At 63.7% G+C, this 26,657-nt stretch overlaps 2 protein-coding genes across 3 annotated transcripts in view; one reads left to right on the forward strand and one right to left on the reverse strand.

Moving 5' to 3' along the window:
• Positions 1-1,090: 1,090 nt before the first annotated feature.
• TP53I11 (tumor protein p53 inducible protein 11) lies at positions 1,091-16,782 on the forward strand. Its single transcript, XM_062196269.1, has 8 exons — positions 1,091-1,168; positions 12,745-12,823; positions 13,161-13,317; positions 13,657-13,715; positions 13,833-13,881; positions 14,129-14,225; positions 14,429-14,530; positions 14,941-16,782. Exons 3-8 carry the CDS (start codon positions 13,189-13,191, stop codon positions 15,072-15,074), a joined length of 570 nt encoding a protein of 189 aa, XP_062052253.1. The 5' UTR covers positions 1,091-1,168; positions 12,745-12,823; positions 13,161-13,188; the 3' UTR covers positions 15,075-16,782.
• The window catches only part of TSPAN18 (tetraspanin 18), a 166,593-nt gene continuing 156,653 nt past the window's right edge, over positions 16,718-26,657 (reverse strand). For both annotated transcript variants that reach the window (XM_062196268.1, XM_062196267.1), the window contains 4 exons: positions 26,169-26,267; positions 25,553-25,735; positions 20,970-21,053; positions 16,718-19,316 (listed from right to left, as the gene is read on the reverse strand). In XM_062196268.1, coding sequence (XP_062052252.1) covers positions 19,269-19,316; positions 20,970-21,053; positions 25,553-25,735; positions 26,169-26,267 — 414 coding nt within the window. In that variant the 3' untranslated portion in view covers positions 16,718-19,268. The remainder of the gene's footprint in view (positions 19,317-20,969; positions 21,054-25,552; positions 25,736-26,168; positions 26,268-26,657) is intronic.

The raw sequence follows: 26,657 nt of genomic DNA on the forward strand, positions 1-26,657 counted from the left end.
TAGTCACCCTGGTAATCAGGACCGCTCACAGGTGCTCGGCGCTGCCCGCGAGCCAGACACCGTTCGCTTCACTTCCTTGCAAAGCACACAGTTTTCTCAGCCGACCCCAAGCTCTGGAGAGGGCAGCGGGAGTCTGTGTGCCTGGCACCCAGTCGGCGCTCAATAAGCGCCAGGTGCCGCTAGTTGACGCCAACCCTCCAGGACGGCCTTAGGGGCTTCTCGCTGCGGGTCACTCCCACTTTGTAGATGAGGAGGGCGCAGAACAGAGCGAGAGGAACTTAGCTGCTCAGGGCCACGAGTCTCTCCAAGGCACAGCGCCATCTGAAGCCACGCAGCTCAGTCCCAGAGCCTGCTGGGTTCACTCGGGAGGAACCGGTGCAGAAAGACCCAGTTAAGCTCAGTTCCCCCCAACACCCCCCCTCCGCCCTCGACGGCATCGGGTTTAGGGCGGAGGATGAACGCGGGAGGGGTGTCTTATTATTTGACCCAGTCACACCAATGGGGGGAGGCGGGCGGGCCCAGGCCGCGCCTGCGGAAATCAAACAGTAGCTGACAGCCACCATCTGCACAATGGGCCTCCAGCGTCGCGGGGAGAATTAAACGCGCTTTTTCCTGGAAACGCTTCCAGCACCCGGCGATCGCGGACTTGCACCTTGGGCATCGCCACCGGCCCGCGAAGCACCCCCTCCATGACAGACCCTGGGCTAGGCCCCGGGAAAAATCCCCCCAAGGAGAGCGAGGGCAGAGAGCCGTGCCCACGCGTGGGGGCGGGGCGGTCCCAGGAAAGGGGCGCGGTCCTCGCAACTTGCCGGCCGAGTCGCCCAGCGCGCCGCCGGCTTCCCGCACACGGGTTTCGGTGCCTGCGCCGGCTCCAGCCGGGGCGGGACAGCGCCTCCCGCAGGCCGCCGGCGGGAAAGCCTCGGCTGGAGCGCCCGGGCGCCCGCCCCGGCGGCCACCCTCGGGGGCGAGGCAGCCCGGCGCGTGGGAGGGGACGGCGCGCCATTGGCTCGCGCGCGGAACCGAGAGGAGGGACCAGCGCGGGCCGCCAGACTCGGGTAAAGGCCGGCGGCGCGGGGCGCGCAGTCCAGCCGGCCCGGCCCTGCCCTGCCCTGCCCGCGCGGGCGGCGCGATGTGAGGCCCGCAGCTCCGCGCAGCACGCGCTAAGCACGTAAGTTGGGGGCCCCGCCGCCGGCCTCGCACCTCCCCGCCGGCAGCCGCCGCCGCCTGCGCAGCCCGCCCGGCTCCCGCGGCCCGGGGACTGCTGGGGGGCTGCGGGGCCCCAGTGTGCGCCAGCCGGGCGCCCCTGCACCTGCTGGCATCCGCGGCTTCGGGCTCTCCGCGCGGCTCGGGCCGCAGCCCCTCCTGCTCCCTTCCTCGGCGTCCCCTGCGGCCCCGCCCTCTGACTCGGTTTCCCTTTCTCCCCCGGCCTTCTGCCTGCGCCGGCCCCTTCCTCTGGGGCTGTTTCCCTCCCGGCCTCCCCCTCTGCTTCGGAGCGAGAAAGCCACGGAGCGAAAAGCCGCCTCTCGGTCCGCGGGGTCTGGCTCTGCCCCTCGCGCTCGGCGCCGTCCCCTCCCCCTCCCGCCTTTGTTCCCGGCCGTAGGAGTGCGCCGCACAAACTTGCGAGTTCTCCCCTCCGCGCCCCCGCAGGGCCGCGGACCGAGGTGGCGGCGGCATTCCCCGCTGCCCACGGGTCTGGCCCGGGGGCTGGGGGGAGGCGGGGATTGGGCCGTAGGAGCCGGGGGGCGGCGTGGGGGAGAGGGACGGACCGGAGAGGGAGAGCAAGGCTGGGGCAGACCCCGGTGCCCGGGCTGGAGAGGAGCCGGGAGAAACCCTGGCGGCGGCTGAGCCCCAGCGGGGCGGGGGGTGGTGGCGCGGGGAAGCGCAGGTGCAGGGGGCGCCCCCGGTCTCTCCTGGTGGCGCGATCGGCCCGGAGCGGGCCGTGCGGGGCCGCTGGCCCTGCGCGCGGGGGCTGGGGTCCCCTTGCCCGGGGCTCTGTATGGGGAGGGCAGTCCCTCGCCTCCCCCCAGCCCCGGGCTCCCGCCGCCCCCTCGCGGCCCGGGGCAGCGCATTTCTGCGCGGGAGCCATGGGGGCGGGGCGAAGGCCGTGAACCCCGCGGCTCCCTCGTCGGAAACCCGGCACAGATGGCTGAGGCCGCCCCACCACCCGCACTTCCTGTTGGGTTTCTTTCCGACAAACTTTTCTCCACGGGACCAGCTGGCGGGGAGAAGTCCTCGGGGTTGCAGGGTTGCCTCCCGGAACCGGGCAGCCCCTGGGACGGGGCCGGGCCCCCCGCAGCCCGCGAGATCCCAGGGATGAGGGGGTCGCTTTGTTGAGGAGCCAGGAGGGGGCATGCCCAGCCCTTAGCCGCCGCTGCCCGCAGCCTGTCTTTTTGAATTGTTGGGGGAGTAAGACAGTGCGTGGTGCCCGCGGCCTGTGTTGTCCCATCTGTAAAATGGGCCATCTGGTTCCCTGAGGTCCCCCGTGGCCTTGGCATCCAGCTGCCCGCATGCTGTGGGCTTCGCCTGTGCTTCCCAGTCTGGAGTGGAGCCCCAGTCTGGCTGTCAGCATCCGCGGGGTTCCCAGCACGGAACTGATCTATGCAGAGCCCTGTCCTGACCCGCCCCGCCCCGCCCCGGCCCCACTTCCCCCTTCCCCTGCTCGCCCCCAGCTGCTCTCCACCAAGGTCAGACCTTGGCCCCACCCCGCGGGCGGAGGCCAGGAGCTCGGAGCAGGTGGGAGTCACTGTACCGTGGACCCACACCTACCTGGGCTGTCCTCAGTGTATTGTATCCAGTGTTTGCGCCGGCTGCCCCAGAAAGAATGAAAGAATGTATGGAGCCAAGTTCCTGGCACTTGTTTCTGGGGCTGGCAGCTAAGGGGAGGGGCAAGTCCCAAGCTGATAAGCAGATTGTGTGGTGTGCTGAGGGGAGGGGAGCAAACAGATGCTGGGGTTTTAACGCCAGACGTGGGGCAATCATGGAGGCCGCGCTGAGGAGGTGACTTTGAGCTGAAGCCTGGGAGGAGGAGTGGAGCCAGCCGCAGGAAGCAAAGTCTTGCAGGGAGCAGCCCGGGCCCAGGCCCCGAGGCTGGAACATGGAGCTGGGAAGCAGTGACGGCGTGGAGAAGAGGGAGAAGGCGCTTCAGACCCTGGTGGGAAAGTGAATTAAAAAGATTATCTTGGTGCAAAAAAAATAATAATAATTTGAAATCTGTGCAGAGGGAGGGCTGTTAAAGTCCCAGGGAAAATCAGTCATGTGAAAACACTGTGCATGGTTTCATGCATATACAAATAAACTTTTTGAAAGATTTATTTATTTGTTTGAAAGGCAGAGTTACAGAGAGAAGTAGAGAGAGAGCGAGCGAGAGAAAGAGAGAGAGAGTGGTCTTCCATCTGTTGGTTCACTCCCCAGATGGCCGAAACCGCAACAGCCGGAGCTGCGCTGATCTGAAGCCAGGAGTGAGGAGCTTCCTCGGGGTCTCCCACATGGGTGCAGGGGCCCAAGGACTTGGACCATCTTCCACTGCTTTCCCAGGCCATAGCAGAGAGCTGCATCGGAAGTGGAGCAGCTGGGTCTTGAACTGGCGCCCATATGGGACACGGGCACTGCAGGCAGCGGCTTTACCCGATACACCACAGCACCATAGGCCCCACAAATAAACTTTTAATAGGAGGCCAGGTTGGCTGAGAAGGGATGAGGCTCCCCCCCTCACACCCAGATGAGAGCAGAGACGCTCAGAGAGGCGATGTAACAGCCCAGGGGACACAGGAGTGGCAGCTGCAGGTGGGTGCCTGATGGGCTGACTCCCACACAACTCCCGGCTGCTTACCCTGCGCCCTGCTTCTCGCCACTGGCGACCTGGTGGGGATCCGCCCAGGCTGAGTACCCCCGGGGTAGGGGGACTCCATGCCGCTCCCGAACTCTGCCAGCCTGCTCCCCAGCTGCCTGGCCTCTTGCTGTCAGGTTTTCCTCATGGCCGAGGTGGCGCTGGCTCTCTCTCATCTCTCTTCCTGCCTTTGGCCAAGGGGAAGGGGCCTGGCTGGGGCTGGTTGGGTCAGGGGAGAAACAGAGGTAGAGAAGCTACATCTCCAAGTCTAAAAATACCCGTAGCAGCCATGTTCATTACTGAGTGTTGACCCCCAGACACATCGTGTTCAGTGTGTTTGATGTGTGTTTTCTCATTAGTGATAGGTAGTTAGACCCATTTCACAGCTGAGAAGACTGAGGCCCAGGGAGGAGTTGCTAGGCCAAGGCCATGGAGCCCACGGGCAGTGGTGAGGATGTTTGCAGAGGCCTTTTGAGTGGGGACCACAAAGCCTGGGCCCCAGTCATTGGGACTTGTTGACGCCCTGTACGTGTGGCTCATCCCTGGGCTGGGAGCTTGCGCCCGCCTCCCCCAGCCCCTGCACCTCACCACCTGCTTCTGAGAAACTAGGCTCCGCATGCTGGCGTTCCCAGGAACCTCACTGCGTTCCCCTCCCACCCTCCTTCCCGCTGAGTGGCCCCAGGGCTGGGGCAGGGCCAGGCCAGGCACCACTGTGTTCTCACAGGGAGCCCTGGTCCCTTGGGAGCTTGGAGCCAGGCTGCCATGGAGGGCCTTGCCGTGGTCACTGGGCCGGTGGGCAGAGGCTGGCCCCTGGCGTCACAAGGGACGGGCTTCCTCCCTGTGCTCTGCCCTCTGTGTGTCAATCGGGACAGCCAGGACCCTCTGGGTGACCCCTGAGTGAGGGCGGGTGGACCAGCATCCCTGGGGAGGTCCCCTCCTTGTCGCTGCCCTGCCCTCTCTCCCTCTCCAACACTGCATGGAATGTTGATTTTGTCCCCAAGCTGCGAGCTGTTTGTGTCACAACTCTGCCTTTCTGGGAACGGGGCACCCTCGGAAGAGAGGCTGCAGGGCTGTGCCACCCGGCTGCGGATGGGACCTGGGGAAGCGTCAGCCCACAGGGGCCCCAGGGCCCCAGCGCGGGGTTTTGTAGCCAAGGAAGCCGAGTCTGCCCGTGACCTCAGCTGCCCCGCCTGAGCCCAGTGACTCAGGGCCCACCCTCCGCTGCCAGCTGCCGGGATTCCTGTTCCTGGAGGTTCTTGGAAACCGGGCGCCTCGTCCTCTCTTGACTTCGTAGCTTTGTAGCACCCAGGGTTGCTGGGGCCACCGCCGATTCGCACCTTGCTCCCTCCCGTCCCCGCCAGCTCCGCTCTGTGTCATCCGATGCACACCTTTGGGGCGGCTTTGGCGATGAGGGATGAGCAGTGAGGCTGAGACGATGACAGACAGCTGATGTGGCGCCACCCGCCCTTAGGCTTCTCTGCCCGAGGCAAGCCGGTCCTGCTCTCCAGGGGCCAGGTGGCAGCTTGCCCCAGGGGCTGATGGGCCGGCGCCCTCCGCTGCCACCCCCCAGCCTGCAGGAACCTCCCCCTGCCTCTTCTCTCTCCCTGCCAGGGCCCCCTCCACCCTCCTCCAGACCCCATTTCCAGCTATTTTGCACCAGGGAGATAACAGAACAATGCCACTCTGGCTGCCCTGCCCAGCTCCTGCCCGAGTCACGGGGTCTTAATCCAGGGCGGCTGGACCCCAAGGAGGAGTTCAGAGGCCAGGGGTCCCCCAAGGACTTCTGAGGGGGAGATGCAGGTGGCAAGGGGCACAGAGCTTGGGTTCTTGGGGGGCGTCGGGTGCAACAAACCCTCCCCTCTTCCAGCACCACACATACACACGTGCACACACACACGCAAACACACGCTTGTACACAGGCGCATGCGCACATGCACACACCCAGCTTCTCTTGGGAGCTCTAGTTAAAGCACAGTTGGCTTGGTTAGGATTCCAGCTCTGCCACTCCCATCAAGAGCACTGCGGTGAACTCGCTGGGGCCCTACTTTCCTCACCTGGGAAATGGGCCTTTCTCACCCGGACACAGTGGGGGTCTGGAAGCACCTGCAGCCCCCCTGGGGCAGGTGTCCCTGCCGGATGGGGAGGGCAGATGCGGCTCCTCTGATTCAGGGTCCCTTGGCTGCGGTGCTCCTGTGGGGGGGGGGGGAGTGACTCACCGTGACTCACCAGGAGGCCCCTCCTCCCCTGGCCGGTCAGGTTTGCTACGCCAGCCCTCCTGGGCACATTCTCCTGTGGTTTCTATGGAAACCGGGCTTCCTGGGAAGGCGCCAGGGTGGTGGCAGGAGTCCTCTCGGACCCGCAGGGGAATCCTGCCCCCGCCCACCGCCTCTGCTGCCCCAGGGCCGTGTGTGGGCCACCGGCCTCTTCAGTGTCCATTGCTGTCCTTGGTTGGCACCCATAGCTGGAGCTGGCTCCCCGGCTGCGTTTTCTCCACAAACCTCCGAGCTGAGTAGGACATAATTGGGGTTCACAGACACGGGCCAGAGGCTGAGAGGCCAATAACTTTGCTGAGGTCATGGAGCCATCAGGGACTGAGCATAGGACCCCCGCCCCTACTCTGTCATCCCCCGCCACACTCCCCCACCCTGGAAGCCCCTCTTTCCCTGGCCTGGCTCAGCCCCTGGGGGTGTGGCTCGGCTCTCTCTCGGCTGCTAGTGGGAGCTCTTTGGGATGCTCTTTCGTGCTTGCAAATGCACAGAGCCCCAGCCCCTCCCCGCTCACCAACTCAATCAGAAATACTTGTTTTGCTCCTTATGCACCAGGAACTGTCCCAGGCACAGCAAAACCCCTAGAAAAGACCCTAGAAATGGGCACCTTGCAGACCCCTCGGTGTCCAGTGGCCTTGGCTCCCCCCCACCCCACTGTTCTCCAGCCCACGTGTCTGCATGGCTGGGTCCTGTGCCAGCACCCCGCTGTCGGGGTTTTCGGCACCCTGGAAGTTAGGCACCCTTGTCTGATGCCCGGTGCTATCGCAGGCCTGGAGGCCACTGGACCAGTAGGGAGTGGTCAGATTTAAACCCAGCTCTGCCTCATTGCAAAGTCCTTGTCTTACTCTGTGCCACCAGCTTTTGTGCAGCCTGGGACAGATCTGTCTGCCCTGGACCTCGGCTGCCTGCCTGGCCAGTGTGCGGATGGGGCGGAGTCTCCATCGGACCTGCCATGGCTAAGCTGGGGGATTCAGGGAGGCCTCTCCCCTGTACCCCACAGCTGCTCATTGCCCTGTGTTGACAGCGGGAAACACTTGGGTGGGCAGAATCCCCACCCACCCTTGGGCCATTCAGTCTGGGGGAACTGAACTGACACGAAGTGACCTAGACCAAGGGCGGAAGTGGCCAGTGGCCGCCCACACAGACCTGGAGAGTCCGGGGTGGGGGATGGGGGGGTAGAAGGCACTGCAGCCGAGGGGGGGTGCTAGGCTGCTCAGGTAGATATGCCTGCGTCGTTGAGAATCGCTTGCTGAGAGGCTGACGGGGGGCAGAGGGCAGAGGCCACGTGGGCCCTTGTCCTTGCCTGACAGGTGAGCACAGAGGTGGAGCATGCCCAGCCTGGGGCAGGCAGTCAGGCACCCCGGGGGCTGTCAGGAGGAGGAAGCTGAGCCAGACAGGAAACCCAAGGCCTGCCTGCGCTGGCTTTTTCCATGGTGCACGGCCGCATGGCTCAGTGCAGAAAGGGAAGTGGGAGTAGCACCTGGCCCCAGGTGCACACCTGCCCTGCGCTCCTCTCCTGCCACTGGCCCTGCTCACAATGAGCCAGGCAGTGTCTTCGTCGTCTTCTTTTTTTTTTTTTTTTTTTGGACAGGCAGAGTGGATAGTGAGAGAGAGAGAAAGGTCTTCCTTTTTGCCGTTGGTTCACTCTCCAATGGCCGCTGCGGCCGGCGCATCTCGCTGATCCAAAGCCAGGAGCCAGGTGCTTCTCCTGGTCTCCCATGCAGGTGCAGGGCCCAAGCACTTGGGCCATCCTCCACTGCCTTCCCGGGCCACAGCAGAGAGCTGGCCTGGAAGAGGGGCAACCGGGATAGAATCCGGCGCCCCAACCGGGACTAGAACCCGGTGTGCCGGCGCCGCAAGGCGGAGGATTAGCCTGTTAAGCCACGGCGCCGGCCCGTCGTCGTCTTTTTAAAAGATTTATATGGGGGCAGGTGCTGTGGCGTAGCAGGTAAAGCCACCGCCTGCCACGCCTGTATCCCATTTGGGCTTCGGTTTGAGTCCAGGCTACTCCACTTTTGATCCAGCTCTCTGCTATGGTCTGGGAAAGCAGTGGAAGATGGCCCAAGTGCTTGGGCCCCTGCACCCATGTGGGAGACCCAGCAGAAGCTCCTGGTTCCTGGCTTCAGATCCGCCCAGCTCCGGCCTTTGCAGCCACCTGGGGAGTGAACCATTGGATGGAAGACCTCTCTCTCTCTGCCTCTGCATAACACTGCCTTTGGAATAATTCTATGAATCTTTTTTTAAAAAAATTATTTATTTGAAAGGCAGAGATAGAGAGCTTCCATCCACTGGTTCACTCTCCAAATGACTGCAACAGCCAGGACTGGACCAGGCCAAAGTAAAAAGCCAGGAACTTGGGGCCAGCTGTGTTGTAGTGAGTTAAGCTGCCGTCTGCAGTGCCGCCATCCCACGTGGACATTGCTACGAGTCCCGGCTGCTCCTCTTCCCATTCAGCTCCTGCCTGGGAAGCAGTGGAGGATGACCCAAGGGCTTGGGCCCCTGCCACTCAGTGTGGGAGACCCGGAGGAAGCTCCTGGCTCCTAGCTGCATTGATTGACCCAGGTGTGGCTGTATGGGAAGTGAACCAGCACATTGAAGATATTTATCTCTCTCTCTGTCTCTCTCTCCCTCTCTCCCTGTAACTCTGTCTTTTGAATAAATTAATAAACCTTAAAAAAAAATAAAAGATCCAGAATCTCCATCTGGATCTCCCACGTGGGTAGCAGGGACCCAAGTACTGAGCCATCATCCACTGCCCCGCAGGCACATTAGCAAGAGCTGGGTCAGAGGCAGAGCAGTCAGGACTCCGACCAGCCCTGTGATATGGGATACCAGCCTTGCAGGCGGCAGCTTGCCCCGCTGTACCATGGCGCCTACCCCAGGTGGGCATTCTTGGTGCCTCCATTTGCCGGGGTGGGGTGCAAGGACGGAGTGGGGGCACTGGAGTGACTCGCCCTACACTGTGTAGCTCACAAGAGGGCAGAGCCAAGATTTGCACCCAGGTTCACCTGCCCCAAAGCCAGTGTGGAGGATGGGGCCTGAGAATATGGGTGTTGGGGGGCTCAGTCCTGGAGATGAGGCGGGGACAGAGCCCAGCGCTCTGAGCAGTGCACTGGGCTGGGAGGTGGGTGCTGGCGGGCCCCCTTCCCTGGAGATAAAGGTCAAGACCCCATCCGTGCTCGGGGGGGGGGGGGGCGTCCCTTGTGGATGGTTGTGGGTGGATAGAGTGGTCTCCCCAGCCCAGACGCCTGATGTCAATGCCTGTGGCTACAGCATGGCCTGCCCCCTAGTGGTGCCAGCCGGACACTGCAGGCCCCACTGTGTACCCACCCTGGAAGGTGGCACTTCCAGACCCGTGGTACAGAGGGTGGCGCTGCACGTGTGTTGTTGGGGAGGGGGTCTTCTGGCAGAGCGCAGCAGTGGCTGTAATGCGTGGAAGCTTCTAGGATGCTGGGCTTGGCCAGGACACAGCCCAGGCCTGATGGGCTGCGCCGACTGCCAGCCTTGTGCCCTGGTGCTGTCTGGGGACGCTGTGGGGAAGAGGACGGGGAAGGCCAGTCAGGCAGCTCTGCTGACCCTGCCCTGCCCACCCCAGAGCCTCTGTCACCTGGGGGGACGTGGGGTGGGTGGCGGAGTCTGTGTCTGGCCATTTCCCGTCTGCGTCAAGCACCTGGCGCCGGCCAGCCACCGGCTCACCATCTTCATGAACATTTTCTCTTGCATGCTTGCAACACCCCTGGGGGCTAGGAACCCATTCTGCCCAACTGCAGATGGGGAGACTGAGGCACGCAGCTGAGAAGTGGTCGATCCGGATTTGAACCCAGGCTGCGGCGTCGGCGCTTGGGCTTCAGCTCTTTCTGGCTGTCACTTTGTTTCTCCAGCTCTAGGGGAAAATGTATGGCTCTTCCCATTTCACGGATAGGAACGCTGGCGCTCGGCAAGAAGCGGCTGGCTTGGATCTGGGGCCAGCAGACCAGCGCCCCGCCCAGCCCCAGCCCTGCTTCTGAGCAGACCACAGCACTGTGTGGGCCATGTGCTTTGACCCAGCCTCTCCTTCGGCCGGCCCTAAGAGCCCTGCGGGGGTGGGGGAGGGAATTACAGCTCTACTTCACAGGTGGGAAAACTGAGACAGCTCAGGGCAGAGAGGTGACACCACCAGTGATGGACAGGGAGGGCTGGGCCAGGCAGAGCCTCAGGCCTGCTGGGAAGGGTCAGGAAGTGGGGAGGAGAGCTAGCGAGGGGTGAGGCAAAGGCTGACCACAGGTAGGAGCGCAGCGTGCATGTGTGCTGCTGGGACTGGGGACGACAGGTGCTGCCTAGTCCTGGGGGGCAGCTGTGTGCCTCATGCAGGGGAGTACCCTGCATGGAGAGGGAGTACTGCAGGGAGAGGGGGCAAAAGCGAAGCGCCGAGGCAGGCGTTGTGGGGCGGAGGGGTAAGCGGCCGCTCGGGAACCCTGCCTCCGCTGTGGGAGTGGGTGGGGTCCAGTCCCAACTCGGCTGTGGGAGTGTGTGGGGTCCAGTCCCGCCTCTGCTGTAGGAGTGGGTGGGGTCCAGTCCCGCCTCTGCTGTGGGAGTGGGTGGGGTCCAGTCCCGCCTCTGCTTCTTACCCAGCTCCCTGCCAACGCGCACCCTAAGGAGGCAGCGGTGATGGCCCAGGTGCTGGGGCCCCTGCCCCCGTGTGCGAGACCTGGAGGAAGCTCCTGGCTCCTGGCTTCAGTCTGACCCAACCCTGTGGGAACCCACAGATGAAAGATCTCGATCTCTCACACACATGTTCTGCCTGTAAAGTATAAATACATAACTTCCTAAAGGTTATGATTTTAGTGAAGGGAGTTTTGAAATCCATGCGGATGAAAGGCCTTCAAGAAGTTCATGGGAAATGTGTACTATGAAAACAAAAAGCAAGCCTCTGCGTGAATTTCAAGATTTTTTTTTTACCAAAATATACTTATTTTTTAAAGTCATTCTGCACAAGTGCTTTGAAGTCCCCTCCTACCCGTCGGCAGTCTCGCTCTGGGCCATTTACCTTAGAGGCTTGAAAACCAGTGGCCCTGCAGGACCACACTGCGTGTGTGTGTCTGTGTACACGCGGTAGCTCCACTCATCAGCAGAAGCCATGCAGTGTGCACCAGCGAGTGCTCGGGCACATGGGCTGGCAGGTGCTCCCCGGCACTTGGCTCTGCCCCACAAAGGAACCGACTCCCGAGCCGCGCCAGGTGTTGGATGAGGCTTCGCGGTGTTGCTGGTTGCTGGGGCGAGGGGTGGTTTGGAAGCTGATGGCCTGGTCTCGGGGCCTGATGCTCCGGGAATCTATACATGTGTTACATTGCACAGCCAAACAAGGTGCATTTTCCGGCATGTCTTATACAAGTGTGGGGGGGGGGGGGCTGCCGGAGGATGGACAGGGCCAGGGGACATCAGATGTGCCCTGGGCCGAAGGATGGGTGACTCTGCGCGTCGCTCCCCCCAGTGGCCTGCTGGCCTTGTGGGCAGCGGGAAGGAAGCCGGGCTAATTATAGCCTCTCTGGGTTCACCCGAGGGTGGCCGTGAGTGACAGAGGTGTTGTCGTGGCACCTGCTCTCCAGGAGCAGGAAACCGAGTCCCCATGACTGGGACCTGGGGGCCCTGTGTGCCAGGCTGGGAGTGGCTGTCATGGCCACCAGCTGTCTCCCCACAGCCACCCCATTTGACAGATGAGAAACTAGAGGCACGAGGTTAGGGCCATCTGTCCTGGGGATTGGGGGAGGGACGGGAGCGTCACACTGAAAACCCCGACTTGCCATTAAGGTGCATGATTTCCAAACATGAGCAGGTGCATTCCCCCCCCCCCCCCCCCGTTTCTCCTTCCTGTTACATTTTCCTGTGCTGGTGTTTGGATGCTTTGTTTATTATTTTTTTGTAAGACTTTGGCAGGGGGCTGGCACTGTAGCGGGTAAAGGTGCCACCTGCAGTGCTGGCATCCCATATGGACACCGGTTCTAGTCCCGGCTGCGATCCAGCTCTCTGCTGTGGTCTGGGAAATCAATGGAGGATGGCCCAGTCCTTGGGCCCCTGCACCTGCGTGGGAGATGGAAGATGTCTCTCTGCCTGTCTGTAACTCTGCCTTTCAAACAAATCTTTTTTTTTTTTTTTAAACAGGCAGAGTGGACAGTGAGAGCGAGTGAGAGAGAGAGAGACAGAGAGAAAGGTCTTCCTTTGCCGTTGGTTCACCCTCCAATGGCCGCTGCAGCGGGAGCGCTGTGGCCGGCGCACCGCGCTGATCCGAAGCCAGGAGCCAGGTGCTTCTCCTGGTCTCCCATGGGGTGCAGGGCCCAAGGACTTGGGCCATCCTCCACTGCACTCCCTGGCCACAGCAGAGAGCTGGCCTGGAAGAGGGGCAACCGGGACAGAATCCGGCGCTCCGACCGGGACTAGAACCTGGTGTGCCGGCGCTGCAGGCAGAGGATTAGCCTATTGAGCCGCAGAGCCGGCCTCAAATAAATCTTAAAAAAAGACACTGGCAGGTGCCCATGGCAGCCCTGATGGGCTGAGGGGGAGTGTGGCGGGAGCGTGGGGCCGGTGGGCATGCAGCCGGCGTGGGGTGTGGTCTCATCTGTAGAACGGGCGAAAATCCCCATCTCTCCCCGTTGGCGCTCCTGTCTCCTCGCACAGTCTGAGTGCCCATTGAAGAAGAGGACCCTCCTCCGCTCGCCTGGCGCCCAGCACAACCCCGGCTCCGCGCACACAGCAGGTGCTCAAGGCCACTCCCCGGCTTCACTGGGTGGGGGTGGCGGGGAGGTGCGGGGCGCAGGTAGGGAGATGGGAGGGAGGGAGACCCCCGAGGCCTTTGCACCCCATCCTCCCTCCCCCGGGGGTCTCTAGAGGTGGGCTCTGTGTGGCCAGTCCCCAGCGCCCCCTCCGGGGCCCACAGGGAGGCCCCACGCAGCCTGGTCCCCTGGCCAGTGCCACAGCTGCCCCAACCCATCTTCCACGCGAGGAAGCTGCGGCCCGCAGACGTGGGTGGGCCCTGGCGGGGTCTGCCCGCTGCGGAAGTGGGGGCGGGAGCAGCAGCCTCAGTCTCCCCTCAGCCCTCCGGCAGGGGGGGCTCGGGACAAGATGGCGGCCAAGCAGCCCCCACCGCTGATGAAGAAGCACAGCCAGACGGACCTGGTGAGCCGCCTGAAGACGCGCAAGGTCCTGGGCGTGGGCGGGGAGGACGACGACGGGGAGGTGCACCGCTCCAAGGTAGGCATGGCGCCTCTTTCTGGAACCTTCCAGGGGCAGTCTGGGGGGGAGGGGGGAAGAGCCGCCAGAGCTGATGGCGCCTGGGGCGGGGTGGGGGGAGCGGCTGCTCTCTAGGGGTTCCCTGGGGGATGGCACCATGCGTGCCCACCCATGCCACGGAGGAGAAACTGAGGCCCCAATCTGGCAGGTGCCCGTTCTTCCGGGCCTCACCTCCTTACCTGCGGCTTCTCCTACCTCCAGGCGCCGAGGGGAGGCAGGGGCAGGCGGGCTGGGGGCCCCGGGGGCGAGGGGCTGGGGGTGCCGGGGGGCGGGGCTGCCTTCACCACCCTGTACCCACAGATCAGCCAGGTCCTAGGCAATGAAATCAAGTTTGCTGTTCGCGAGCCTTTGGGGCTGAGGTGAGCTTTGCCCTGCGGTGCTGGGGGACGGGCAGGGTTGACTGGAGGGAGACCCCGAAGACCCCCTGGCTGGAGAGGTAGGGTCCCCGGTGACCTGGCTTCCCACGTGCCCCGCAGGGTCTGGCAGTTCCTCTCCGCCGTGCTCTTCTCCGGCATCGCCGTCATGGTGAGCGGCCCCCACCCTGTGCCCCCTTGGGACTTGGCCCTGGGCGCGCCCACCCGGCTTCCACCGTCTCTGGCCCCGACTCCTTGCCCTAGAAACCCCAGAGCGTCTGTCCCGGCGTGGAGGGCTGGCGGGCAGTCGAAGTTTCTGCCCAAGGACCCTGCTCCTGGGGGAAGGAGGGGGCGTCCAGTGGACAGCCAGGACTGGCGCCCGGAGCCAGAGCTCTGAGCCTGGTTCCCACTGCCCGCAGGCCCTCGCCTTCCCCGACCAGCTCTACGATGCGGTGTTTGATGGAGCCGAGGTGACCAGCAAGACCCCCATCCGCCTCTACGGGGGCGCCCTACTCAGTGAGTGCTGCTGGGTGGTTGCGGGGGACCTCTCTCGGCTGGGGGCTCCCTTGCGTTTCCCCTGGCTGGTGCGCCTCACCGTCTGTGCTGGGCGTGTGCTGCCATCTAGCGGCCGCTGATGGAATGCACCTAGTGTATGTGTTGGGGGGTGACTTGGCCACGGTTGAGCCACCCTCAGGTCCCCTGTTTGTCCCCTGCCCCAGGCATCTCCCTGATCATGTGGAATGCCCTCTACACGGCCGAGAAGGTCATCATTCGCTGGACTCTGCTCACCGAAGCCTGCTACTTTGGGGTCCAGTTCCTGGGTGAGTGTTTTGGGGGCAGCTGTCCCCCCCACCCCACCCCCCTGTGCCCAGCTGTCACCGCTGGGGTTTGTGGGAGGGGCTGGAAGCCTGTTTGAGAGAGGGAGTCCTGTGGCTGTGTGTACCTGTGCGCACACACCTGACGCGGACCTGTCTTTGTCAGTCCACAGTCTTGTCCCGTCTCATGCCTGCAGGTACCTGCAGCCCAGCACCTGCTGTGTACACAACACGGGCTCCGTGTGGGCCCCTGCCCTGCCCAGCACCTGCCCATGGAGTGGGCGGGGCCAGGTCCTGCATTCCCGGTGGGCGGGGCGGGCAGCCAGCCCGGGGCTCCCAGTGCTGCTTTGGGGGCAGTGAGGATACATTGTCTCCTCTGACGTCCATGCCCTCAGCCCGGCCCTTCTCTCCCACAGTGGTCACTGCCACCCTGGCCGAGACGGGCCTCACGTCCCTGGGGATCCTGCTGCTCCTGGCCAGCCGCCTCGTCTTTGTCGCCATCAGTGTGTACTACTACTACCAAGTCGGCCGAAAACCCAAGAAAGTCTAGCCAGCCTTGGAGCCGGGGCCTGCCCACGCCTTGGGCCGCCAGCTTCCCTGTGCTTTCTGGAAGGCGGGAGAGGCCCCTCCCTCTCCCCACGCTGCTGTGGGGAGCCACGGGCCTCTGCACCCGTCTCACCCCATGTGGGGACACCTCTGCGGTGGGACTCCCAGGGTCAGCAGGCGGAGTGGAGACCAGGAAGGCCTGGATGAGAGAGAGAGAGAGAGAAAGAGAGAGGCTGTGGACCACGCCCTGCTCTCTCTCCAACACCCCGGCCATCCTAGAGCCCAAGCAGCTGAACCGGGCTCGTTCGCTCTCTCTCTTTCTCTCTCTGCCTGGGAACCTGGAGACCTTGGCCTTGTGCCCTGACCCCTCCACCAGGATTCTCCCCACATGTGGGGGCCCCTCTGCACCTGAACACACGCATGTACGGGACACGCGCACGCACAAGCCACGTGCACAACGTGCCACTTCCCACTGGCTGACCGGGGCTGCCCGGCAAGGAGCACAGGTGGAGTGGGCACTGACTTTTCACATAGCTGGAAGCCCCGCCCCCCTGCCCGGGGCCTTGCTGCCCGGTGCCTGCCCCAGCCCAGGTCCCTGGGAACTCTACTTCCGGCCTGGGCTCAGCCCACCCGCAGCCGGGACAGATGGACACACAGCCCCAGATGGAGGCCTGTGGGAGTGACAGGGTTTGCAGTCCAAGGAGGAGAAAGGCAAAGCCATGGCCTTGGCTTACCCCCTGGCGCATCCTGTCCTGGCCTCCTGTCCTGGGCTTAGCCCCTCCCCCGGGTGCCACCCCAAGGCTAAGCCCAGGACTACTGCAGGAGAAATCCGTAGAAGGCCTTCCACCTGCTCTGCTCCCCTCCGGGGAAGGCGGGCGGGGGGCTCCCTTGCAGGCGTAGGCCCCCAGCCCTGCCCACCCCGCAGGCCCACCTGCACACGCTGTGAGCCCCCAGAAATCCTCGCTCCTCCCCTCCAGCACCCCAGGAGCAGCAGCCCCTGGGTCCTGGGGACAGGCATGGAGTGAGGCAGCCCTGGGCACCAGGTGAGGGGTCCAGGGGCAGGCAGCTCTGCCTGGGGACTGGCTGGCCCACCCTGTTCCCCAAGGGCAGAGCCCACACCTGGGCCTGCGCCTCTTGCCTCCTAGGTCTGTGCCTCTCGTGAGGGTCCTGCTGCCGAGCCCTGGCGGGCCAAGGGGCTCACTGCCGCTCCCCTAAGGCCACGTTGCTAGTGCCTGGGGCGCATTGTTCGTTCTCCCTTGGGGCATGGCGGGCAGGTGGCCAGGGAAGCAGAAGGCCACGAAACTGGGCACCAGGCTCGGTGGTGGGCGTCTGTGGGCCGAGACCACCGAGCTGCTGTCCTTCTCTGTGCGATGGACGGGCTGGCCAGGCCCGCACCCAGCAGTGCTCTTGGCCTTGGGGCTCAGGGAAGCATTGTATGAGGTTTAGCAGGGGACCCTGAAGGCAAGGGGCTATGGTGAGGGGGAGGGGCAAGGGGACCCTCCAGTGCAGGGGGGAGGCCTGGTGCGGCCCTGCCCTGCACGGACTGGGGATGACCTGTGCCCTCCCTCCCTCCCCTCTGCCTTCCGGCTTCTGCCCCCCTCCCAGCCAGCCCCGCCCCCTGGAAACAAGACCACCTTTCTTCACGGTCACTATTTATTCTTCGTTCCTTTTTCTTTTTGTAAGAAACAGTCACAAAAACCAGTGCAAAACCATCCGAGTGGGCGTCCTGTTTATATTACAAAAGCTCTGGGTGATCCTAGAAAAGGGGGCGTTCTCGCGGGAGGGGGCCGGCGGAAGGTCAGCTCTGCCGCTCCTGCGAGGCGCGACCGCAGGTTGGGGGATCCTCTGGGACCCCTTGGGCCTGGACGGGGAGGGACGGAGGTGCCCGGGGGGACGCCCGGGCCACAAGGCTGGGAGTGGGGCAGGGCTTGGTCTGCAGGGCGCGGGCTTCGTGGGAGAGCGCCGTTCCTGGCCTTGTTGGCGGCCGGGTCGCGGGAAGTCGTGGGCGTGGGCTGTTGGATCCTGGAGTGCAAAGCAGAGGGGAGGCCTGGCCCGCTGTCCCCACCAGCAGCAAGGCAGCCACCGTCAGAACTGACCGGCGGCATCCTGGTGCCCACTGGTCCTGGGCCCTAGGGGAAGCCCCAGTCTAGTGTAGGCGGGGCTTTCTTCACCACGCCCCCATCCTGTTCCAGGTTAGTTGGTCCCAGGCAGCCTCGCCTAGCACTAATAGCCTGGGCTCCCGGCCTATGTGGTGGGAACAGCAGCCCCGCCCAGCCTGGCTGTGGGTTTTTTCTTTTTTTTGGTCAGCCTCCAAGCAGACATTGCCTCTCCCAGGAGGCTGCAGCCACGTGCAGGAGGGGTCCAGAGACGGGCAAAGCCCCAGGTCCTTCCCACGCTGGGCTGGGGTGCCCGTTGCAGGTGCCTCTGCAGCCTCCAAGGGGCTCTGAGGTCAGCACAGCAGGTGCCCCCAGGGACACTGGGAAGACTGTGTTGGGAGCTACACTGGGAGATATGGATGCAAATAAGCCCCTTCTCCCCACAGCACGGTGCGGGGAGCAGGAGGCGAGACAGACCGTGGCAGCACAGACAGCCACAGGGCTGGTGAGCAGGGCCTGGACCAGTGGGCACAGCAGCAAGGGGTCGGGGGAATGGGGAGAGGGCCAAACTGAATCTTGCCAACAGGCCCGGAGCTGCTGCCTGCAGCTCTCCCCAGGTGGCCGGTAAGCTCTGGGGGAGGCCAGGAGCTGACACAGGAGCCAGTGGCAGGTGAGACACAAGGGGCTCTAACTAGGGCAGCACCATGCTGTTCCTTCCATCCCCGTGCCCATGACAGACATCACTAGTCAAATTCGAGGTGTCCGGCAGACATCACTAATCGAGATCCCATTTTACTCTCTCACTGAGCCCAGACCAAGTCTGGGGTCCTCGGCACAGCCTTCGGCGGTCACTCTTGACCAATGGGCGCGAGGCATCTGGCAGCCCAGCCGCCAACACTGGTGTAGAAGCTGAAGCCCTGGTGACTGCAGGTGGTGCGTGGGCGTGAACGTGTCAGTGGGAAAATCTCTCTCTGCCTGAGCCTGGACGGGCAAGGGACAGGGAACAGCGGCACAGCCGAGAGGGCCCAGAGGCCCCAAGGGTTCTTCAGTCCAGGAAGAGATGCAGCGAGTGGGTTGCCATGGCCGGGACCACGGAAGTACAGAAAGCTCTGCTGTGTAGTGAGCTGACGCTAGGTCAGAGCAGGCCAGAGGCAGAGGCTGCCTGGGGAGGTAGTAAGCTCTCCAGCCCTGGAGGTATGCAAGGAGAGGGTGGAAGCCTGCAGAAGCCGTCCGGCCTCAGTTCTGGGTCGGGGGTGGGACTCTTCTCTCCCAGGAGCCAGGGAGCAAACGTGGACAGGGACACGGGGATGTGATGAGCGTACGTGAGTGTGTTCGCGGGGGCGGTGGGAGGGAGCAGGGGGCACAAAGTCCAGAATGTTCTTAGCCATCGAGCTGGGCCAGCGGGGGGCGTCGGGAAGCTGAGGCCACGGCACCCATGAGCAGCAGCAGCTCCAGCCGAGTCCCGGACGCAGTGACCGCAGCCACGCGTGTGCTCTGCGACTGGACGGGCCGCCGCCCCTCTCTGGGCCTCCAAGGGTGCGCAGTCCAACAGACCCTGCCAGCTGGGTCTTGGATGCCCACGGTTCCTAGCTGAAGCGAGGACAGCGCCACCCTCTGGCAGTCACGGGATTGCGCTGTAGGTTGAGTCCTGGAATCTCCTTGATGACCCCCACTCCCCGCCCCCAACCCGGGGCCACTTCTGTGAGGTCGGCTGTTGCCTGCTCCCTGCCGAAATCCTCACTCGCTTGGCACTGGGTCCTGAAGCTGAGAGGAGAGAGGGTCCAGGCTGGGGGACGCCAGTGTCTGGCTAGGGCGCGGAGGGGGCCCAGGACCGGTGCCCCTTTGGTCTCCGGAGCAGACCTGGTCCTGCGTCAACGCTGGTGTCCCTGTGGAGGGCCCATGGCACCTGCCCTGGCGTCCAGGCCACAGTTTTGTCTTCATTTTGTTTTGTTAAAAAAATAGCTCTCTTCCCCCCAGCCCTTCTCCTGGCCATGCACCAGGCCGCTTCCTCCCCTGGGGCGCAGGACAGGGAGGGCGGGGCGGGGGGGAGAGCGCTGGGTGCTGGGCAGCGGTGGGCAGGGCCAGTCCTCAGGCCACGCCCCCTACTGGATGCCCCGGAAGAGGCACATGGCGAAGACCATGACGCACAGCTGTGGAGGAAGCAGAGGGCGGCCTGTTAGGTGGGCGCTGCAGCCAGGGGGAGGGGCCCACTACTCCAGGGCCACACTCGGGGAGGGGGCCTCGGGACACAGAGCCCAGGCAACAGTCAGCTCCCTGATCCAGCAGGCACCCGGGCCAAGCACCTCCCTTCTCTGGGCCCCAGGAGGCAGCAGCAGCAGCAGCTTTCCCAGAATCCTTTCCCTGGACCAGGAAGTGAGGCACAGAGAGGTCACATGGCCGCCTAAGGTCACACAGCACAGGGTGGGAGCTAGAGTTTCAGCCTGGGCACTCTGAGCCCAGTGCTGGTGCTCATACTCCCCATGTTGTCCCTCTGTAGCGCACAGGATGCTGGGAAGACTGCAGTGCGGGGCAGGTCTCTAATGATGCGATGACACCTGGCACACGCTTAATTAAAGGTGACTCATGGGCAACTCCCCAGGCTCAAGCTTCATCACTGAGCGCCCGTCCAGGGCCCTGGAGTGGGTAGGGGAGGGCGGCAGAGACCCTCCCTCAGGAACTCCCCTCTAGCGATCGATTGCTGTCCCCTCTGGCCGGGGGCCCCTTGGCCAGCTACACAGGGATCGAGCCCCCAGACCACAGGCTCATGGCACAATGGTGGGGAGGCCCCGTGGGGCAGGGGGTGACGAGGCTGGGCCAGGGTCCTGGCGTAGGATTCTGCCTCCCAGCAAGACTTGGTGCTAGGAGCCTGCTGATTGACGCCATGCTACGTATGAGCAAGCCGAGGCTCAGACAACCTGGATCTGGGGGGAGGCAGAGCTGGAGCGAGCGGGACACAGAGCGCGGGCTCTTCCCGGAGATCTCCTGGGCTCAGGTGTGGAGTCTCCTGTTTCTTGTTTGTGGTTGCTCTGCCCGAGGGGACCCGTCCAGCTACAGAGGTGCGGGCACACAGTAGGGGCTCCATAGGTGCTTGTCGAACAGATACAAGGATGAACCAATGCATGTGCCCCCATCTCTTCCACAGAACCGCACCGGGTGGCCCTGATGTTGCCAGGTGCTCAGTGGGACGTGGGTCTGAGGATCAGGCTGCCTTCCTTTCCCTGCGGGCTGGGGACCTGCTGGGCCCCCAGAGAGCTCCTTCCTGGGGCTGGGCGTGGCTGGGCGATGCTGGAGCCAGCTGCCTGAGAGCCCAGAGAGGGCTCCCCGTGGCTGAAGCGCCATCTAGTGGTGTCTACGAAGCCCGCAGCAGCTCAGCTTTGGAAGCGGCTCTGGGATGGCCCAGGAAAGGGGCTAAGCTGTCCCTTGGGAGGTGAGGAAGGCCGCCCCGCCCTCTCCCAGGCCCTGAGCATCCCGCAGAGCAGGGGACTACCTGGGACCACAAGCTGCCACCCCCGGCAGCTGCCTGAGCCCACTGCAAGGGCACACCTTGAACTTGGAGCTGGGGGAGGGGAGGGGATGGGGAGGAGGTGGAAGTGACTCTCAGGGCCTCCCATGTGTCCTGCTTGCGGTCCAAGGGTGGCTCTCAGGCTGCAGGCAGACAAAGCCTGGCTTACCACCCACAGTGCCCAGAGCCTGGGAGATGGGGAGGCTGGGGGTGCAGGGACCCGGGGGAGAGGGGGATTTGCCCCAGGCTCCATGTGCGGCTCCCTCCCCCAGGGGCGCAGCAAGTGGGGGCCTCCACCTACCTCGATGGCCAGCACCCCGATGGCTAGGGCTCCGGCTAGGTAGACGTAGGTCTCGAAGGCATTGAGGATGACCGTGTAACAGCCCTGGGAGGGAAGGGCCATGGGTGAAGCAGCAGCCAGGGGGCCAGGGAGGCCTTGGAGGCTGGCATTAGCACTAGGGGCCCGGGATCCATGGCAAGTGAGCCTACAGCTCAGGCGGCACCAGGTCTGCCTGCCAAGCCCCTCTTAGGCCAGCACAGGGGAGGTGGGAGGCCCACAGACCCCTGCCATTGGGCAGCTGAAGGCCAGAGACCCGCTTAGCCACCTGCTCCTAGGGCAGGGCCGAAATCCACCAGCTTCAGAGCAGTCCGCCACAGACCCGTGCGATGTCATTACGACAGGAATCCAGACATTGGAAAATTTCCCACAAACACCTGGATGTCCCGGTGCTCTGAAACACACACACACACACACACATACACACACACAATGCAGCAGCAGGTGAACCTGCCCCTTGCAAGGCCTGCATCCCACAGGGGACTGCCTGAGTTCGAGTCCCACCTGCACTTCCGATGCAGCAGGTGAGGGCTCAGCTACGTGGGTCCCTGCCTCACACCTTAGGGAGACCTGGATGGAGTTCCAGGCTTCCGGCTTTGGTCCAACCCAGCCCTGGCTGCCGTGAGCATTTGGGGAGTGAACCAGTGGATGGAAGACCTCTCTCTGCCTTTCAAATAAAAGGGCCCTCAGGCCCCTGCCAGCCTCCCCAGCAGCTGCTCCCTGTGGATGGGATGGATGGGACAAGCGCTCCCCAGAGGGCCCTACCGTCCCACACCCAGCGTCTCTCCCCCTCCTCACCACCTGCCAGGCTACGAAAGGATTTCCCGCTTTCAGCCTCTGCCCTGAGGCAGCACAGCCCATCTTCAAAACTTGGCTTCCATCCCACCTCCTTCGGGCAGCCCTCCAGGATCAGGCGGACCCACTGGGACCTTTGAATGGATTTCTTTCCCATGCTCTTTTGCTCTCCCAAGCATCCTGGGACTCAGAAACAGGAGACAGAGAGTGGGGGGGGGGGAGAGGAGCTGCCCCCGCCCCAACCACAGCCCCACAGGGCCCCAGTGCCTCATACCCTGGCATTATCCTGTCTACCCCCTGCGCAAGCCATGCTGAGCCGGCACTGCGGCACGGCAGCCGCTTAGAATGAAGTGTACGGTTAAAGGTGGGGGGTGGTTTCTTTCCAGTCCCCTATTTCATTGGACTGGGGATCAGAATTGTAGGCAGGTCCCCCAGGAAATTTTGAAGGCCTGCAGACAGCAACCAGGGAAGAACATCGTAGCTGCAGATTCGGGTCTGATCTCACCTGCGCCATCACTGGGGGCCCAACCAAGGGCTGTGACAGAGCAGAGCCCTAGGGGGGGCCAGGTGCCCTCGGAGCCCACTGCGGCTTGGAGGGGAGCCCCGTCTGCCTGTAGACCCTTGTTACCCCTGACCTCAAACCTCTGAGTCGATGGCTTTGTAAAGTAATATGAGGATCTGGACCGAGCAGGGAGTTAGAGGGCGTGGAGCTGGAATTTCTGCACTGGGACTCGATTTCCCCACCTGTCTGACCTTCCCAGGATGCACCTGTGTCTCATCTGGGGCCAGGAGGGAGGAGATGCCATGATGGCCACGTGGAGCTTGAACTCCACCTGGAGGCCATGGAAATCCCATGAAAATCCCGCACACTGACTGAGCTGTACCCAGGCCTCACCCCATCCTCAAGAAAGAGGCGAGAGCGTGGGGGATCCTGCTCGGGCCTCCCCGTCTCTGGCTCCCTCCTCAGAGGGGGCTCTGAGGCCCGCTCATGACACATCTCTCCGTGTGGGTGGCCCACGCTCACGCGTGAATGTGTGCTCACTCTCCTTCTTGAAATCAATCCTGCTCTCGTGCGGGTCCCTTACTTAGGGGGTCTGGTCTCTGTGAGGCCAAGGGTGCCAACGAGTAAGGACTAAGACACCCAGGCCCAGAACAGAACAGAGCTGCTCCATGGGGGAGGAAAGGGAGGCGGGCGGTCCTGGGCTCTGTCCTGGGAGGGGTCCTTCTATAGCCTCCTGCCCCTTCCCCCACAGCTCCTGTGTGCCCCCTGCTGGCAGGGACCTGCCCCTCTCCCTCTCCTCCAGCTCAGGCTCCAGGTTTGCAAGGAGCCGTCAGCTGCTCTATACTCCTTGGTGTGCAGATCCTGAGTGGGGGCGGGTGTCTGAGCACACAGGTGGGTGTCACTGCCCGGTACTTTCTCTCTCTCTCTCTCTCTCTCTCTCTCTCTCTCGGCCTGAGAAGCAGCAGGCTCCTTCCTAAGCACACAGTTGAGCTGGACACAGCTTACCTGGAGGACCGGCAGGTGCTGCCGGCACCCCTGAGCCTGCACCTGTTGCCTGGCACCTGGGACTTCACTGCTTCATTCCCTTGGCAGACTGCAGCACCAACAGACCCCCCCAGGCCCCTAGACAGATGCAAGCCCACCAGGAGGGCGAGCGGAGGCTTCCAGGGTACTGAGACACGGTGGCGGGGTGGGGGTGGGAGTGGGGAGGAATGGACAGCCCAGCTGATGCTGCTCTCAGTGAGCGTCCCTCTGGAGGGTGCCGGGCTGGGGCCTTGGGTGCTCTTGGCTCTCTCTTAACCTGCACTGCAGCCCCTGGTGGTGGAGGGGTCCACCTGCCTTTTAGCCATCGGAAGGGAGGGAGAGAGGGAGCTGCGGCCCCAGCACTGGCTGGAGCAAGGGGAGCCGGGGTTTGCACTGAGCTGCACCCCCAGCCATGCTGCTAGGTAGGGAAGGGAGGTGGGCTTCGGCAAGACCTGGTTCTGCCTCCGGGGTGGGGGTGGGGCCAGGCCCTGGGCTCAGAGCCCACTGTTGGATATCACCTCACCCCATAACCCTACGAGGTCCAGCCTTGCGCCATCCAGGGAGGTGTGTGGGGGAACCGTCCCTCCCTGGGCCTGCTGCTGTGGACTGAGCAGGGAGGGACCGCCCCTCCACCCTCCACCCCAGCCCATCCCTCTGACTGGGCGCCCATTGCAACTCAACACTAATCAACTCCCCCAGCTCCACCCCCACTGACCCATAGCGCACCTCTACTCGGGTGGTGCAAAGGCACCGCCCGCTCGCCCGCTCTCAACACACGCCTGAGGCCAGGCTCGGGCGGCCTCCCCGGAAAGAAACCCCAGAGCCCCCATCCCCCATGAGGATCCCGGCTCTCCCAGCATTCTCTCAGCAGGATGCCAGCTGGGCTGCAGGGAACAGAGACAGTCCCACGTGGGGGGCGGCTGCAGGGTCATCCTCCCCGAGGGTGAATGCAGAAACAGGAAGCTCGTGTGGCACGGACCCGGGCACCACCATGCAGGTGGCACCGGAAGTTTCCAGGTCGCAAGCACCCCTAACAGCCGGCAGCAATTCCTTTGTGGTTTGCATCAGATCCTGACCCCTGGCGGCCGCTCTGCTGTGCTCCCATGGAGCTGCCCGTGGCCCCGGCTCCCTTGCTCTGGATGCTCCCAGGGCTCTGTCACTACACCACAGCCAGGGTGGGGTTGGGGAGGGGAGGTGCTGGCACAGCAGGTCCTCCTCGGGGCGTCACTCAAGCTGTAGGAATCATCTCTCTCTCCCATTGGTAAGAACTTGGGGACAGACACGGCTGCAAGGGAGCCGGGGAGGGGCAGCCCGTGCCTGGTGGCTGTGGGGAGTGACCCACAGCCTCTTCCCAAGGTCAAGGGCATGAGTGGGGTTCAAAGGCCAGGCACTGTTTCTGCTGCAGCACGGGCACTCAGGTTCAGGGCGGGCGCCTGGGCCAAGGCGCACTGCAGGCAACAATGGAGGCCAACCATGGCCTCTCCTCCGGCCTGGGTGAGGCCCGGCCTGCCCCACGGGACCAGGGCCAGCCCTGCCCCTGCTGGCCTCCCCTTGGAGAGCCTCGTAGAGAGCCTGACCAGGTGAAGGGCCCGGGGCACAACTCAGTCCACCCCTCCCTGCCTCCCTCCCCTTCCGCTCAGCCTGGTCTCCCCTGTACCCCTCCCGTGGCTGCAGGCTCGGCTGGGGTGGGGGGCAGGGGTGGGAGGACTGGTCAGTGGGAGAGGTGGCAAGTACAAGGGCACTCTGCGTCTCGTGCAGGCGCACAGGGGACACTGTCGGGGCCTGTTTCCCAGAGGCCGCACACGCAGGAAGGGGAGGGGGTCTCTCCAAGGAGGAGAAGTCCTTGGGGTGTGAGAGAGGCAGGGAGTCTGGAAGCGTCCGTGACCTTGGAGGCTCAGGTCAAAGAGACCTTGTCCATTGGCATGAGCGGAACGCATATGTGAGCTCCTTCAAAACGCAGTGCATGGCTGAAGAGGGGCCCCCACTGGGTACCTCGGGGGCTCCCCTCAACCTGTGCTACCAGAATCCCACCGACCCATAACCCTGCGCAGTGCCCCCCGCAGCCCTGGGCCACCTGCCACCCCACCTTCTCCTCTGGAGTTGGGTCTCAGGGCGAGGACAGAGCCTCTGTCTGTTCCCGCCATGGCGCAGGAGCCCGATCCCCGCGACACCTCCACGGGAGTGCAGGGGTGCCCCTCCCTGCCCCGGCCCTGGCCACCCCTGGCACCTGCTTGTTGAGAAACGGACTCCTTCCCAGAAGGCACTCCTCCCTGCTCAGCAGGACCCCGGCCCGGGCCTGGGGCTCTCTCCGGCAGCAGGCCTCTGGCACCTCTTCACTGTCCAGGGCCAGGAGTCGAAAAACAGATGCAACTTTGAAGTCCTCAGGGCCGTTGACCCCACAGCAACCAAACTAGGAGGAGAGCAGAGAGGAGGCGCAGGTGTGGGGGTGGGGCACGACCAGCCCCTCCAAAGGAGTGGGGTCGGAAGACCCTGGGTGGGAGCTGGCTCCATCTGCCCTTCCTGTGTGACCCTGGGGAAGTCACTCAGCTTCTCTGAAGCACAGGTGGGGGGGGCACTTAGTACCTGCTCAGTGAATGGTTGCTAGGTTACCAGCACTTGAAGACTCCAGCGAGGGCAACCAAACAGGTTGCACCCCAAGTTCAAATTGCAATCCACCCGCAGGGCTGCCTGGGAGGCTGTGTGAGTGCTGATTTTCAAGGCCAGGCCTGGGCTGGGTGGAGGAGTGCTCTGATCGATTGTTGATGTCTGGCCCGGGCCGGGAAACAGGAGCAGGTGGCTGGAGTGTGCTGCCATAGGCAATGCAGCTCTGAGCGGTCACTCACCGTGATCATGACTGAGTTCCAGGTGGCGGAGAAGACGTCCGTGTCGTTGTTGCCCTGGTAGTGCTTGGTGAGCTCCTTGGTGAAGAACTCCCGGGTGAGCTGGTGGCAGAGGGCGGGTGGCTGAGACGCGGTGCAGCCCCGGCTGTGTGCCAGTCATCTGCCTGCTGGGGCTGGGGAGGGGGAGCGCCCCCTTGGGGAGACCCGAGGCCAGGGCACCCTGGTATCCTCTCTCTATCCTGCAGCTCTTCTCAGCGGGAGGGTGGGGGGGGTTCTTTAGGGTGGGGGGCTTGCCCCCACCTGGTCCCTTCCATCCTGACTTGTTCCTTGGACACAGCCAGGCAGGCGCTTCCACCCAGTCCTGGCCTGGCCTTTGTACAGCCACGGTTCCCAGAGACGTCTTGGCAAGACGCTGCCTCTCTCAAAGCATTCTCTCAAGGTCTGGCCACCCTTTGTCCCGCTGCCCGGCACCCTTCTCTGCCCGCAGCCGCC

This window comes from Lepus europaeus, chromosome 7, assembly GCF_033115175.1.
Source record: "Lepus europaeus isolate LE1 chromosome 7, mLepTim1.pri, whole genome shotgun sequence".
Classification (NCBI taxonomy): Eukaryota; Metazoa; Chordata; class Mammalia; order Lagomorpha; family Leporidae; genus Lepus; species Lepus europaeus.

Bases quoted from the DNA above. Each gene is read 5' to 3' on its own strand.
- TP53I11 (XM_062196269.1), top strand. From the start codon at position 13,189: ATGGCGGCCAAGCAGCCCCCACCGCTGATGAAGAAGCACAGCCAGACG. The intron at 13,882-14,128 runs GTGAGCGGCCCC...CACTGCCCGCAG, and splicing joins TCTCCGGCATCGCCGTCATG to GCCCTCGCCTTCCCCGACCA. The intron at 14,531-14,940 runs GTGAGTGTTTTG...TCTCTCCCACAG, and splicing joins CTTTGGGGTCCAGTTCCTGG to TGGTCACTGCCACCCTGGCC.